The sequence below is a fragment of the Myotis lucifugus genome, unplaced genomic scaffold, assembly GCF_000147115.1.
Source record: "Myotis lucifugus unplaced genomic scaffold, Myoluc2.0 scaffold_200, whole genome shotgun sequence".
NCBI classification, from domain to species: Eukaryota; Metazoa; Chordata; class Mammalia; order Chiroptera; family Vespertilionidae; genus Myotis; species Myotis lucifugus.
Genome location: NW_005871248.1, coordinates 1,702,764 through 1,718,663, shown reverse-complemented (window position 1 = coordinate 1,718,663; position 15,900 = coordinate 1,702,764). Strand labels below are relative to the sequence as shown.

The following is a 15,900-nucleotide window of genomic DNA, read 5'->3' as shown; positions in this document are numbered from 1 at the left end:
TCTGGGCGGCGCGCGCCGGCGTCCTCCGCTCCTCCCGCGCGCGGCCGCTGAAGTCCCCGAGGCGCGCGGGCCAGCCCAGCTCGGGCCGCCCGCAGTCCCCACCAGCCCCGCGGCCGAAGAGCGCGGGCTGGGACCGAGGCCACGGCGGTGGGCGCCGCCCCCAACGTCTTTCTGGAACCCCTGGAGCGGGGCGAGGGCGAAGACGAGGCTGAGTGGGGCCGGAATCATGAACCGGAGTTTCCACAAGTCTCAGACCCTGCGCTTCTACGACTGCAGTGCGGTGGAAGTCAAGAGCAAGGTGAGCTCGGGCCAGCTCTGCGCCCCCTGAGAATGAATGGGTGCCCCATAGGGCACTGGGCGCTACGGGGGGCGGCCCGCTCTGGCGACAGCTTTGGAACGCGGGCGCCGTCTGTGATATTCAGGGTCCGGCCATCCTTCCCGCCCCTGCGCGGACACAAAGCCCGCAGCCTTGTGGGGTCCAGCTGGGGCTCAGGCGCTCGGAGGGCTGAGCCATCGGCCGGTCTGCGCGGGCTCCGGACCCTCCGCGGGAGCGGCTCTTTTGTTCCACGAGCCGAAGGCGCCCGGCACGCCGCACGGTGGAGGGGCTTCAGGGGCCCGGGCCGGGGGAGGTCCCTGACCGTGCCGCCTCCTTCCCGGGAGTAGCCTCGGAACCGGCGACGAGGAGACCACAGCCAGCCCCAACCCCCGGACCGGACCCCAGCCGCAGGGCGCGCCCCCGGCCCAGCCTCCCAGGGCGCGCCCGGCCGGCGGCTTCTCCCGCTGCCCGCGCCCGGCTCGAGCGTGCCCGAACTTGCGGGCAGCAGTGCGCGTTTGGGTTCCTGGCTGATAGGATCTGGCGCTTCTGTACTTTGCAGAGGCGGCTCCTTCGCCCAGACGCTTTTGTCTGCGATGGTCTTGATGGGGGACCCCTCGGGCAGAGGCGGAGCTGCAGTTGTTCGGGGTCCTGGAGAAGGGGGCCCCTCGGGCCTTTCGCTGCCTGCTGCTTGGAAGCCGGCCCTCTTGTTCTTTCTCTCTGTGCCCCCTCCCCGCGGTCAAGTCTGGCCAAGCAGCCTGCTTGGTGGGAGGGGCGGGGCGGGAGGGTGGGCTCGGATCCCCACCTGCGCGCACCCTTGGTGCCCGGGGCGCGTACACCCTGGCCGGGCCTTTGGGGAGACAAGTCCCGCGGTCCCTGTACCAGCGCCCCTGCCGACTAGGGGGATCCTCTGGTGTAGGGTTTCCAGGACATCCGCCGAAGAAGGGGGTTGGGGGTTTCGAAGCTGCAGTGAGTTGCAGGATTTCATTCTCATCTTCAGTCTTACAGATTTTCTATGAACCCCTCGTTTCCAGTAAGTTCGCACCCTTCCCCCCAGTGCTGATTCCGTGGTCCTCACCCCCACCCATCCGCTCTTTAGCCTGGCAGAGTGCCCCCACCCCCCAAATCAAATGTGCCCGCTGAGTCCTGTGGGAGAAGAACCCGCAGGCATGAGTAGGAGTTCCAAATATTGTCCATTTCTTTAGCTCAGTGGGAATCGGGCTTTTTGAGCTCATTGTCCACTACAATAGCAGTGTGGTGTTTCATTTTTTAAAATTTTTCTTTTGAGATCATCATAGATTCACAGGCTGTTGTGGAATAAAATACAGAGACTCCTCAAAGTGACTTCTTGTAGTCAGTGTCACATCCAGGACCTCAGGGGACCCGTTGGCACGTGTGGAGGTCGTGTGCACATTCCTGTCACCACCAGCACTGTCACCAGGTCCCTCCTGCTGCCCCTTCACATGGCTACTTGATTCTAAGTGTGCACTGAGTGACACTAACGCTAATGCCATTCCTGGATTGCACTAGCCACGTTCCTCACGCTCAGTCCCACGGGCGGGGCCAGAGGGGGGCGCTGCCTGGTGTACAGGATCCCTCTGGAGGCAATGCCCTCCCAAAGTTCTTACCCAGCTCTTCTGGACTGCCTGTCTTACCCAGCTCTGGGGGTTGGAGAGTAAGGGTCTGTCTTAGCCTCTCCTTGGGCACTGGGGGTGTGGGTGTGCTGGCAGCCCAGTGGGGTGCATCCTGCCTCCCTGATCCTGAGTTCAAGTTCAGATGCAGTGAATGCTCCCCTGGAGGTGAGTGGCAGAGCCAGAGGTTTGGTTGAATTTGGGAGCACTCCTGGAAGGACCATACCAAGTGGGCCCCACTAGGCTGGCTGGTTCTACAGCCCCCGCCCCTTTCAGGGGATGGCCTCACCTTGCTGTTCGTACAGAGGCTCCACGAGGCTCTTCCCTCTGCGTTCACCCTCCCACTGACCCTCTTAGTAAATGTTTGCTCTCATGGAATCCATCTCTGCAGGAGCCTTTACTTCTGCTGTCAAAGTATAGGAGGCAGAACTCTATGACAGTGATGTCTTTGTTAATTTTTAAAATCCTCACCGAGGATATTTTTCTATTGATTTTAAAGAGAGTGGAAGAGAGAGGGAAAGACAGAGAGAAACATTTATGTGAGAGAAACACATTGATTGGTTGCCTCCTGCACGCGCCTTGACCAGGGTGGGCCAGGGAGGAACCTGCAACAGAGGTACGTGCCCTTGATCGGAATCGAACCCAGGACCTTTTGGTCCACAGGCCGACGCTCTATCCACTGAGCCAAACCACGAAGGCAGTGATGACTTTAACCTAAATGCAGCAGCACCTTAACACTTGGGTTTGTATGTGAGGAAACTGGTGCCAGGGGAGCCGAATCCAGATGGTTCTGCCACCTACCACCCTGTGAGTTTTCATGCAAGTTGTTTAACTTTTCTGAGCCTCAGTTATTCATCTGTGAAATGGGCATGGTACCTGCTCTGTTACCTCCTCAGACCCAATGAGGCGATGCATGAGAAAGCACTTTGAAAACTGCACAGCACCCACGTCGTAAGAGTTAAGTCTGCAGGTCAGGATTCTGTTGCATTTCAGGATATTGGGTCTGAAAACCATCTCTGATCCACTCAAAATAGTTGAGGTCAGCCACCTGTCACAGCTGGTCAATTCCCAGAGCTTTGGGGACATTATTTCTTGACCTGGTGGCTCTCCCCCATCATGTAGCCTCTTACACTTCCCCAAACATTTCTGCCTTAATACTTGTGATTCCCCAGTTCTGGCTGTGGGGCCACTGTTTTTCTGCTTACTTGGGAGGGAGGGGCCTTGCAGGTATTTGGGGGAACAAGTTGTGGCCCACCAGAGGGTAGCAAGAGAGCCAGTGCTGGGAGAGTCTGCAGGGGACAAAGCAATTGGTGATGAGTTGTCATTTGAGGAGAAGATAGGAAGCAACACAGTACCATGGAGAACTCTCAACGGTGCCTTTCCCTGTAGCCTGAGAAAGCGAAGGAACACAGTTATCCTATCTCAGCAGGGTGCTGCACCTCACCCCACCCTCTGGTTGGAGCCTCATTTTGAGTCTCACAATGGTCTCATCCATGTTCCCTGGCCCCACCCAAAATGCTGTCTCTGAGTCTTCTCTGTCCTGAAGACCCTCCTAGAAGCCCATCCCATGTTTCTACCCAGCAGGCAGGCTCCTCTGTCCTCTGACCCCTCTTCCGCGCTTCCCTCGTCCCAGGGCCCTGGTCACAGTGCTCGCACAGGGGTGCTTTTCAGAGTAGGGACGGAGGACCATGTTTACACTCACAGGGCGTATCTACTGTGTTTGGGGAGAATAACACTACGGGAGGCTTTAATACAGTTTTCACTAACTTGTTTAACTAATGTTGGAGGCCTTTTTGGAATATAAACAAATACATTTGTCATTATAGACCTTATTAGGCAGGGGTGGGGAGTGAGTGGGCGGGTTAATTTTCTGGTCCAAAGATGAGCCACTGCTTAGGGCTGCTGCATGGCCTTCTGACCCTTTATATCCAGAATGTGTGCATTCGTCTTTGCTTTACAGAATCAGGATTGTATTTTGTAGGCATGTTATACTTTCCCTCTCCAACTTCACGCTGTATATTGCAAATGTTTTCTCCTGTCATAAATATTTTTAGAAAACATATTTTTAAAATGACTACATACTATTTTCCATATTACGTTTAAACCATAATTAATTTAACCAATATTGTATTTCCAATTTTTTCTATAATAAATGATGCTGTGAATAACATCTTTTTATTTAAATCTTTATATAAATATATAAAGTATATAAAGAATCCTGATTCTCTTAAATCAGTTCAGAACTCTCATTATTTTTGAGGACAAATTCCTAGAAGTGGAATTCCTGAGTGAAGGCTTTGGATACATATTGCTAAGTTTTCTTATAGAAAGTTATATGCCCTGTTTCATCCCTCCCCGTCCCTCCAAAACTCTGTTTTCTTATTCTCTCCCAGTTAGATTAGTGAAACACTGTCCTTTGGTTTTAATTTGTGTCTTAGGTGTTAGTGAACTGAAACTTTTTACATCTGTTGGCTGTTGGTACGTCTGTTTCTTCCCTGCACCTTTCTTCTGTTACTTTTCTGTTTTCATTGGGCTTTGGAGCTGCTTGTCCATTCAGTGCCAGAGGGGCTGGGGTGACAGTGTTGTAAGTCGGTGTGTCCCCTGGTCCCCACATCTTGCCTCTGGCTGAGGGTGCTGGGTGCCTGGCCTGCAGGGACACGCCCTTCCGTCTGCTGCGCTGGCTCCCGGCCAGGCTCCCCACGGGTGCTGGGCCCTTGCCTTCCGAGGGCCCGTTGAGAACCGCCTGACACAGTTTGACTCACCTGTGTGCCAGCTACACCCTTATAAGGTTCCGGTTTTGCTGTATCTGTGCATGCCACGTTCAAACAGGTTTGGGAACTTGATGTGGGACGTTGCACCAGAGGAGACTCCTCAGGGACCCAGGTCGGGATGTCAGTGTGTGGGCACTGCTGGTGTCAGTGACAAGCTTGGGAGCAGTAGAAAGCCCTATGGACCTTCCTGGGTTCAAGCCCTTGCCTGGGACCCATGGCATTTCAGACAGAGGATTCTCCCCACTTCAGGGAAGGGAGGAGTGTCAGGGGTCGAAAGATGCAGCCGGTCAAGGTGTCAGACTCTCTACCATTTGTGAATCAGCAAAAAGGGGAGGCATCCTGACTTTTCCCTGACAGGGCCCCCTGGGCTTTTAGAGACTAGAAAGAAAGGAGCCTGGAGTGAGGACAGCAGCAGCCCCACGACGACGCAGAGGGGTAAGGGTCCTGAGGGTCAGGCGTCACACTTGTTCAGCCGGCTGTTGTCAGGTTTACTGGCTGCCCGCGTCCTGGCCACAGATTTTGTTCTACTGTGAACCCGGAGCAATGGCAGCCTCTGACGGCCCAGTCTGGACACTGCTCTCTGTGTAGGGTGTGTTCACAAGTATTTCTTCAAACTTATTAACCACCCACCCCAATATAGATAGGCACTAATGTGTCAGACACTGTTCAAAATACATAGTGATTTGCAAATATTCATTGATTTGTCCCCATCACAACTCTGCAGGATGGGTTCTGTTTTCAGCTCCATTCTAACAACGCTGATGTCCAGGGAGTCTCAGGAAGCGCCCAAGGTCAGAGAGTCACGTGCTTTACCACAAACTGTCCGTGGCCCTGGGGGGAGGGGGGTCCTGACTCCTCTCCCTCAGGCAGCCCTGAGATCCAGGTGCAGGTGTTCCCGGCTTGTGCTGCCTAGGAGAGAGACCCCTTGGGCTGTGTGGCTCTAGATCTGGGGAAGGAAGGTCTCTTGCTTTTGGGGGAACAGTTGCTGCTCTTCTTGCATCTCTGTAGCTGGTTCTTGCCGCACAGCCTCGAGGGAAGTCCTCTGCTTAGAAGCTGTCCCTAAAAGTCTGGTCCACCAGCCATTCATTTGTTTACTCACAACTGCTGTGTGCCAGACCTGGGGCTGGTGCTGGGGTACAGAGGTAGCTAGGACAGACCGTATCCCCACCTTACAAGTTACAGGCCAGCGAAGGTTCAGTTGGCAAGTGAGCAGATTGGGGTGGGCTGGGTGTGGGGTCCTTCACATCTCCTGGTCCATGGCTGACCGTCCAGCAACCCCACCCTTTCCTACTCTTGCCCATGGACGCTCAGCCTTTCAGGGAGCTGCTCCTGACTGCCTTTCCACGCTGGATCTCTTGTGTGACATCCAGTGGGTGTGACAGCAAAGGGCACTAATCTCAGGCATGCAGCTGGATCCAACTTTATGTGTGTACACCTGGGTGACCACTATTCAGGTCAAGGTGTGGAACATTCCAGCATCCAGGAAGGCTCCTTCCTGCCTGCCTAGTCAGCACCCCTCTGCCGTGTGACCACCACCAGGATCTCCGTCACGATGTGATGTCACGATGCACTCCTGTGTCCGTAGGCCCGTCCATGCTGTGCGGTCCATGCTGTGCGGGAGAAGTAGGTGGTATTTTTTAAAAAAAATATATTTTATTGATTTTTTTTACAGAGAGGAAGGGAGAGGGATAGAGAGCTAGAAACATCGATGAGAGAGAAACATCGATCAGCTGCCTCCTGCACGCCCCCACCGGGGATGTGCCCGCAACCCAGGTACATGCCCTTGACCGGAATCGAACCTGGGACCCTTCAGTCCGCAGGGCAACGCTCTATCCACTGAGCCAAACCGGTCAGGGCTGAGAAGTAGGTGGTATTTTTCAGGGGTGCCGTGCATTCCTCTGTGCATCAGTCTGGGTTGAGGTCTGGGCTCTTCCTGCCGTTTGGTGCCGAGAGCCGCACGCGCACCTCCTCTGGTGGCTGCATGCGGGCTCCTCTTCGGTTCTCAGTGGCCACTTGCGCGGCTGCTGTGCTCCGGCTTCACAGGACACAGAGCTGCCCAGCGTGGTCCTCGTCAGCCTCACCCACAACTTGGGGGGCTGTTCTTGACTCAGGTGTGCAGATGGGGACCCTGGCCTGCGCTGCCATAGACGTCTGAGGACTTGGAAGTTCCCGAAGACGTTGACTGCAGCTTATTAAGTATTTGTTGATTAATACATCAAAATGACACAGGAAGATATTTCTTGTCTTAGAGCTTAGAGTTCCCACCACTCATGTGCTCTCAGAGTCCTTCATTTAATTCTGTGGTTCGAATTGTTGCTCTCATGCTTTTCCTGGATTTCCGTTAGTCCATACCTGCTTCTGTGAGCCCTTCTGGTGGGCCGAGCATCAAGGAAGAAGGTGGGACAGGTGAGCATGGGTGGGGCTGGTGCTCCTCGGCAGGTCACAGGACAGCTAAGGCTACAGGCTCTTTGATGACTGGAAAATCTTCCTTTCAAAAAGTGTGAGTTCCTGCCCTCATCGGTTGCTCAGTGGTTAGAGCATCAACCCGCACACTGAGGGGTCGAAAGTTTGATTCCAGGTCAAGGGCACATATCAGGATAGCAGGTTTGACCCCGACCCTGGTCAGAGTGTGTGCAGGAGGCAACCAGTCAATGTGTCTCTCTCACATCGATGATTCGATGTTTCTCTCTCTCTCCCTCCTCCCTTCCTCCCTTCCATTCTCTCTAAAAATCAATGGAAAATATATCCTAGGGTGAGGATTCAGACACACACACACACACACCACACACAGACACACACACACCACACACCACACACACCACACACACAGACACGCACACACGCACACACGCACACGCACGCACGGTGAGTTTCCAGGTGGAATGAACCCCCAGTGGCCTGCAGCGTGGTGGGCCGCGGAGATCTGAGACCCTGTGCACAGCCGCGGAGATCTGAGACCCTGTGCACACCTGAGGAGGTTGATGTGTACTGTGTGACTGACTAGGAGCTTCTCTGCTCCCCCTGAAAGTCCTGCCTGGTGAGCGGGTACATTCGTTTTCCCTTTGACATCAGAATGCTTGTCAGAAGCTGGATTCCACGTCAGTCAGACCTCCCAGCAGAGCCCTCTGGGCCTGAGCTTCTGAGACAGGACGTGAGGACTGGTGTGCAGTCCAGAAAGTCCACTGCCCGTGGCCTCCTGTGGGGACATGTGCTGTTGTGGAAGGGCCCCGAGGTCCCTGGATGAGGGCTGTGGAAGAGAGGAGCGTGAGGGCCATTTGTCAGCGATGCTAGGGGAATTGGAGACTAAAGTAATGCTAGTATCCTGTTTTCCATGGCTTGGGGGCCTGACCATCGGCTCCCACCCACAAGTCCTGACCTCACTTCCCTCGCTGGTCTGGAATAATAATGGGCTGTTGCTATGGGACAAAATAAACTTCTCTGCTGGTAGGATGGCCCCACATGGACGAGGAGGTGGCCCCCAGCCCCTGGCCTGTGCTCACCTTGGCTCCATCAGCAGCTGCACAGGTGCAGGCATAAGAAGGCAGAGATCCAACAAGAACATCCTCCTGTTACTCGAAGGTGTAGAAGCTCTGTATGTCTGGACAGACATCGGACAGACATTCCAGACATCAAGGAATGCTTTTATGAGAAACGGGGTGTTGAGGAAGCCCCACTCTGCATCTCACCTTGCGCTCAGAGTCACCTGTCCTGTCCACCCCCTTCCTGAGCTGGGAACATTTTCCCAGGGATGTGGCCCATTGCTTGTCAGTGGTGCCTCTTATTCTTTTTTTTTAAAAAAATATTTTTATTAATTTCAGAGAGGAAGAGAGATAGAAACATCAATGATGAGAGAGAATCATTGATCATCTGCCTCCCACATGCCCACACTAGGGATCGAGCCTGCAACCCAGGCATGTGCCCTGACTGGGAATCGAACCATGACCTCCTGGTTCATAGGTCGAAGCTCAACCACTGAGCCACGGTGGCCGGGCTTCTTTTCTTTCTTTCTTTTGGTTAATCCTCACCTGAGGATATTCTTCCCATTGCTTTTTCAGAGAGTGGAAGAGAGAGAGAGGGGAGGGAAGAAGGGGGGAAGGAAAGAGGGAGGAAGAGAGAGAGAGAGAGAGAGAAATATCGATGTGAGAGAGACACATTGATTGGTTGCCTGCCATACGCCCCAACCAGGGGCAGGGAGTGAACCCACAATCCAGACACATGACCTTGATGCACAGGCCAATGCTCTAACCACTGAACCACGCCAGCCAGGGCAGTGGTGCCTCTTCTTGGCCCAAGCGGTCATGGACCCTAGTCACAACCGGGCTGAGCACCAGCACCTGGCCCTTCCAAATGGACCGGCTGTTGGGGCTGCCCTGTAGTTCCAACTCAAGTGTGTTTCTGGGGGGCCCTGGCCTCTGGGTTCTCTCCCTGCCCTGGGTGCCCCGTCCAGCCTGGTGGGAACAGCTGCCTCCAGGTCACTCCAGGTGGAGGAGAGTCCAGGTGGGTGTGACCGTGTCAGTTTTAGTGAAGTGTCATTTCTTGGAGCATCAGGTGTGTGCTGGGCTTTTGCCAGCCCTCTTGCCGGTGGGCACATGGCAATGCTGTTTTCCTGATGCTCATGACGCCTTACACATGGGCTGCAGAGAGGAGGCCCCGGGGGCTTGACCTGGCTGTTCCCTCACCCAGCCACCCGAAGTCTCAGCTGTAAGTGGCAGAACCAGGTCTCCAACCCTCAGCTGCCACACCTGCTCCCATCCAGTTCCCCTACCCCCGGATTCCACCTCCTGGGAAATAGACAACACCTACCTGCTCCAACGTGCTCTGAAGTCACACATGTCACGTGTTCCAACACCTCCCTCCCCACGTGTCCTGGTCACCAGCTTGGGGCTGGGCTGCTTTCTGTGAACCCCCGTGAGCTCTGGCCGTGCACAGCCAGTGTGTGTGGGCGGGGGTGGCTGCAGGGGGACCTGGCTGCCTGTCTCACCTCCTCCTGTCCTGCTGCATAGGCTCTCTGCAGCTGTCGCCAGAGTATCGTCTGTGACTTCCCAGGGCCCTAGCACACCTGGACATGTCACTTAGCAGAGGCCCCTTGAAGTTCACGGTGGGGCTGGCAGCGCCTGCTGGGCTCAGTCTCCATGGTGAGCACTTTTCTCTTATGGAATTATGAAAAGGTGGTTTCGTTTTGAAAAAATGGCCCTGAGGAGCAACTGCCTGCCCGCGAGGGGAGGTGCAGGGCCTAAGAAAGCGATGGCTTCAGTCGGCAAAGAGGAGGTGCCTCACCGAAGGAAAGGGGGTGCCCACGACGAGCTGAGGATCTGCTGTTATGAAGCTGCACGTGCAGGAGGCGTCCTTACTGTGTTTGCAGAGGGTGGCCTGTGTGTGCCCGTGGAAGGTCTGCTCCAGGAGGCAGTGTGCTCCCTGACCCCACGAGCTAGCTCTGTTGGCCAAGAGTAGGGGGGTGCTCTGTGGACGGGCTGGTCGTAGCCACTGGTGAGCAATTGCCTTTTGCTGGATCTCTCGGCACGCAACTCGCATTTGATTCCAACAACAACCCTATTAGGAATGTGCTTTTGTCCCTTTTTTACAAAGAAGGAAATTCAGTCAGAGAGGTTGAAATGGCCCAGAGTCACGCAGCCAGTAAAGGTGAGTCAGGAATTTGAACCTGGTGTGTCAATCCAGCCTTGCTCTGAACGACTCTGCCCTACTGTCTGTGTTGATAAGACGCCCCTGACCAGACCGCCTCCCTCCTCAACCTGTGCCCATCCATCATGAGCTCACATTGTGACCCCGCTTCCCTGCACAGCCCAGGGTCCAGGCTCCTCTGCCTGTGGTTTTATGCTTCAGGAATGTTCCATGGAAGTGGCAGCCATGAGTAGGCCCGTCTGCAGCTCACCTCTCACAGCACCAGGGTCTCCCCATACCTGTACCCCAGCTCCTAGAGCAGCCCCTCCTTGTCCACACTGTCAGCTGTCCTGTCCCACCGGGGAATCCCTCCCCACCTGGGGCGCCCCTGTTCCTGCCTGACCTTCCATGTGGAATTCTCGCCCTGCCATTGAGGCTCTTCAGGATTGTCTAAATTCCCTGTATTAGCCTCGATTTCTTTGTTTACTAGCTTGTGACTGTGAGCAGCTTACTGAGTCCTTCCGGGTCCCAGGCTGCTGTCTGTGAGTGGGAACAGTGACACCTCTTGTAGGAGTTAGGGTTAAAGAGCCTGCACACAAAGCTTGGCACTGGCCACATCTTCTCCCCAAACTAGAAATCCCTGCTGGGCAGAGGCCAAAGACCACGTTCTTGAATCTGTGTCCTCCCCCTTCTGCCCTGCCCCATGCCTGCATAGCAGTGCTGGCTCCATGGCTGCAGATGACACGTGTGCTCGCAGAGGTGACCACAAATGCAGCGGGTCCTCAGGCTCCCGCAGTCCTGGGCAGCCTCGTGCAGGACGTGGGCTTGTCGGGGCAGTTCTGCAGGTGCCCACGGCAGCCCCGTCATCGCTCCGGATCGCGGTGGGTGGACTGGGCACAGGAAGGGGCCAGGCTCTCTCTCAGCTCCACCCTGTCTGACTCACCGGTCTGTGGCCCGATTTTAAACTGTCCCAACGTGCCAGCCCAGGAAGTCGTGCCATGGCAAGGCCCCACGCTCCCACAGACTCAGATGCCTTGTCAGGTGCAGGCTGTGCTTTGTGAGCGTTCCCCAAAGGGAGGCCTTTCTACGTTTTCTATATGGCGTGCATGTGCACGCAAGCTCCTGGCCCTGTCCCAACAGCGGTCCTGAGATGCTTGCACGGACCCTACAGATGCATGCTCCTTTTGTGATTGCGTCCAGCCCCCTTCCTGACAGAAGCCCTGACCCTGCTCTTAGGGGGGTTCTGATGGTCTCAGGGAGCCCCGCTCCCCTGCAGTGATTGGTTCAGAGGGGCATGTGACCTCCAACCCCCAAACCCCGACAATGACACAGAGGGTCCTCTTCCTCTGAATGTTGTGTTGATTGTGACTCCAGGACCCACCTTGAAGAAGAGGGGGGCATCAGAGATACCAGCCACAGAACCACCACCTGCACTGCACTCCTGGTTCCCGGGCTGTCTCTCATGGGCGGTGCTGTGGGTGAAGGGCCCCTGTGCTCTCTCTGCTCTTTAAATCCAGGCCCGTGTCCTACGGTGTCTTCATTTGCATTTCTTAGTTTGTAATTGCACATTTGCACGTGTGATTACTGTGCATCACCTGGCTGCCAAACAAACCGTCAGCCCATGAGGACACTCACAGGAGCTCAGGGCCCGGCCCCATCTGGCATTCAGTAAAATTTTGTTGAGTGAACCAGCCCATAGTGGTGACTAGCAGGATGCTTACTGGACGTTTCCAACCCTGCTCTTCAGGCCAGTGTGCACCCTGGGAGTCTTGTTGGAATACAGACTGTGCATCTCAGCAGGCCCAGGCCTTGCTGCTGCTGCACCATGAGGAGCAGGACCTGGGTTTTATTTTATTATTATTATTTTTTATTAATCCTCATGGAGGATATGTTTTTATTGATTTTTTCAATGCATATTTATGAACTTTTATTCCAATACATTTCCACACATCTCATCTGAAGACAGAACACAGGAGCCTGTGTGACTTGGGCAATGTTTTTATTGCTTTTTAGAGAGAGAGGAAGGGAGAGAGAGAAACATCTCTGTAACCCTCACATGTGCCCCGACCAGGAATCAAACCTGTGACCCTTTGGTGCACAGGACCACAGTCCAACCAACAGCCACGCCAGGCAGGGCAGGAGCTGGGTTTTAGAACCTGGGAGCCTGGGCCCAGCTCCAGAGCCCCTGGCTCATGGCCGGGATGGGTGGGCCAGGTGTGCAGGGCTCCAGCTCCTGGCTCGGAGAATTCCCTCTCTGGGCCAGGCCCTGCTGCTGGTTCTGTGATTTTTGACCTCATTGGGATCACATTCAGTTTTGTTTTCCTTGAGTTTCCGTATTGTAAAGGCTTCCTGAGTCATTAACCCTGAAACAGCACTCTGTTGGCTTCTTCATTTCATCCCTGGGCATGTGCTTCCTCTGTTTGATGGGCATTTACAGCTTCCGTTTTTCACTATTGTAAATATTTTGATGAACATTTTCCATCCTCATCTGTCTGTGTTTCTGATGACCTGCCATTGCTCTCACCTGACAGGAGGGGCTGGGGCCTCAGCAGGGGTGGGGCCCAGCTGGGTGCTGTCCGGCTGGTGGGGCAGGCCTCGGTGGGTGGGGCCTTGTCTGCCCTCCCAGCAGCAAGGAGCTCAGAGCTGCGGGGACCCCAGGGTCACCTGCTTGCACGTTTCAGGTCTGCGTTGTAGGACAGATATCAGAGGATGTCCTGTGAAGGGTAGTGTAGCCCCCGGGTGCCCCCCAGGAGTATCTCGTGTCCCAGATGAACGCAGCCTCTGACAATAGGAAATGACCGAGGGCCCCTGGCAAGGACCTCTCCGGGGATACTGGAACAGGAAGGTCTCGTGTCCAGGACCCTTGGTCCCTGGAGATTAGGGCAGTGATTGCATCAGGACTGGAGAGGTCGCATCCCTGACCGCTGTGTATGGCTTTATGAGGCCCCACAGCCCCATCCCACACGTGGGGAACAGGAGTCCAGAGAGGCCTAGGGCTTGTCCCCATGCCCGGAGCAGCGCCAGTGCAGGACAAGTGGAAGGGACCCAGGCCCCGGAGCTGGCATGGCCTTGGCCCCACGTTGCCCCCAGCGGATTACGTAGTTGATGTGGTCCCTCCCATCTCCTTGGTGTTCTCTCCTTTTTCCCTCTGGCACCATCACCTTCTCACATATTGTATGATTTAGGTATTCATTACTTTTACTGTCTCTCTTCCCTACTGGGATGTCAGTTCCGTAAGGACAGGCATTTTTTTCTGTTTTGTTCACGGCATTCCCCAGTGTGTAGGACAGACAGTATACACTTAGAGCTATTTCATAAAAATCTGAGGATGATTGCAAGCAGTGCCCACACCTCACACTCATTGTTCATTCTCTGAATGCATTTTGAGTGCCTACTGTTACTGAGGTCTGTGGGGGATGAAGCAGGATCACATTTAAAAAAAATTTTATGACTGAAAAGCCCAGGCAGGATAGTGTCTGTTTAATAAGTTCCATTGGCTGCCCTGCCGGTGTGGCTCACTGGTTGAGCGTAGATTTATGAACTAGGACAGTGATGGTGAACCTTTTGAGCTCGGCGTGTCAGCATTTTGAAAAACCCTAACTTAACTCTGGTGCTGTGTCACATATAGAAATTTTTTGATATTTGCAACCATAGTAAAACAAAGACTTATATTTTTGAGATTTATTTTATATATTTAAATGCCATTTAACAAAGAAAAATCAACCAAAAAAATGAGTTCACGTGTCACCTCTGACACGCGTGTCATAGGTTCGCCATCACTGAACTAGGAGGTCACGGTTCGATTCCTGGTCAGGACACATGCCCGGGTTGGGGGCTCGACCCCCCAGTAGGGAGCATGCTGGTTAATGATTCTCTCTCATCATTGATGTTTCTCTCTCTCCCTTCCTCTCTGAAATCAATAAAAAAATATATATATATTTTTTAAAAGTTCCTATTGGCAGTTTGGAGAAGGGAGTTCAATCAAAAGACACATGTCAGTTAAATGACACTTTTGTAAAAGTGTGCTGGTGGTTTGGGGTACTTGGGGTCACGCTTGTGAAAGGGAGCAGAGGGAGAGAATGATGGCTGCACCTCCTTCTGTGGAAAGTAATTTGGAAGCAAAGCCTTTTTTTAAAGAAAACACCCAGTACCTTCAGGGAGCGCTGGGCATAGCTGCGAGCACACAAGACTGTGTATCTTTCAAGTTGGCATTTAATGTTGAGCTTTGACGTCTGAAATAAAGTCAAAGCCAGTGCCCTGCTGGCTTCCTGCAGAGTGTGTTTTACTCTCAGAGACCCCCAGGTCGCTCTTCCCTTGCCCATTTGCAAATATTCCAACCTGCCTTCTGGGTTGCGCCTGTGAAAACATCTTCACCTTCCTGATGACACGTGTCATCGGCCTCAGGTGGATGGGCTGTGGCAGGTACACCGGGCGAGGCTAGTGCAGGCAGGCACCCAGCCCGACTCCATGCTCACATCTGACTTCCTGTGTTTTGTTGTTGTTGTTTTTGTTAATCCTCACCAGAGGATATTTTTTCCATTAGAGAGTGGAAAGGAGGGGGGAGTCGGGGAGAGAGAGAGAGGGAGAGAGAGAGAAAGAGAAAAGCATTGATGTGAAAGAGACACATTGATTGGTTGCCTCCAGATCTTGCCCCGACGAGGCTGTGGAGCAAACTGTAATCCAGGTAGGTGCCCTTGACGGAATCAAACCTGTGACCCTTCCGTGCATGGGCTGATGCTCTAACCACCAAGCCTGCTGGCCAGGGCTGGCTTCCTGTTTAGTGACTGTCAGTCAGTGTTAACTTAATCGAAATTCTGGAGTTTTATTTAAAAATGGTTAACAAAAGTTTAATTTATGAATTGAATGAAGATTCGAGTGCCTGCTGTATACAGGGTGTGAGCTAGGCTGCAACACAAGACCCTGCTCTCACGGGCCCCTCCAGTTGTGAGCTGTGGTCCTTTCCTGCCCTCGCTCATGCAGTGATTAAACATTTGTGGCTGCTTGGGGTTTGGGAGGTGTCTTACAGTGACCTACTTACTAAGCAGATTTTAACTGGTAACGACTTCCTTCATGCCTGGCTCCTGTGGCCTTGCCTGGTGAGTCTGACGACACCCCATCATGCCCTGTGGGCACCTTGCAAACCAAGAGCCAGATGACTTAACCTTTCTCAGGTGCAGAGCATCTGTGAGTCCGAGCTGCCTCCCCCACAGGACCACTCGGGGCAGAGGCGGGAAGGCGGGGGAGCTTGCCGGTGTGATTGTGGGCATGAGGACAGCCAGCCAGACTTGAGGCGCCCACCAAGCACGCCTCTCCTGCTCGGAGTTAAACTTGTTTGTACACACAATTGACTTGTTTAAACATGTGGTAAGTGTGGAGAGACCTCCTAAGGTATCAAGAAAAGGGAAAATTTACTTAATATTTTTAACCTGGAAAAAAAGAAAGGATCATGGTCATGATTATCTTTGGGGTCACATGACATTGAATGATGAAAATAGATTTATATTGTCAGAGCCTGGTGACTCCAGAAATATTATTCATATAAAGTTTTAGTTCCTGAATCGGAGAG

General features: G+C 53.7%; 1 protein-coding gene across 1 annotated transcript in view; it reads left to right on the top strand.

Annotated features, from left to right (window-relative positions):
- Nucleotides 1-15,900, top strand: part of PARD6G (par-6 family cell polarity regulator gamma) — a 64,585-nt gene continuing 48,685 nt past the window's right edge. The window contains exon 1 of the mRNA XM_006097397.3: nt 1-298. Within this exon, the coding sequence (XP_006097459.1) occupies nt 227-298 (72 nt within the window). The 5' untranslated portion in view covers nt 1-226. The remainder of the gene's footprint in view (nt 299-15,900) is intronic.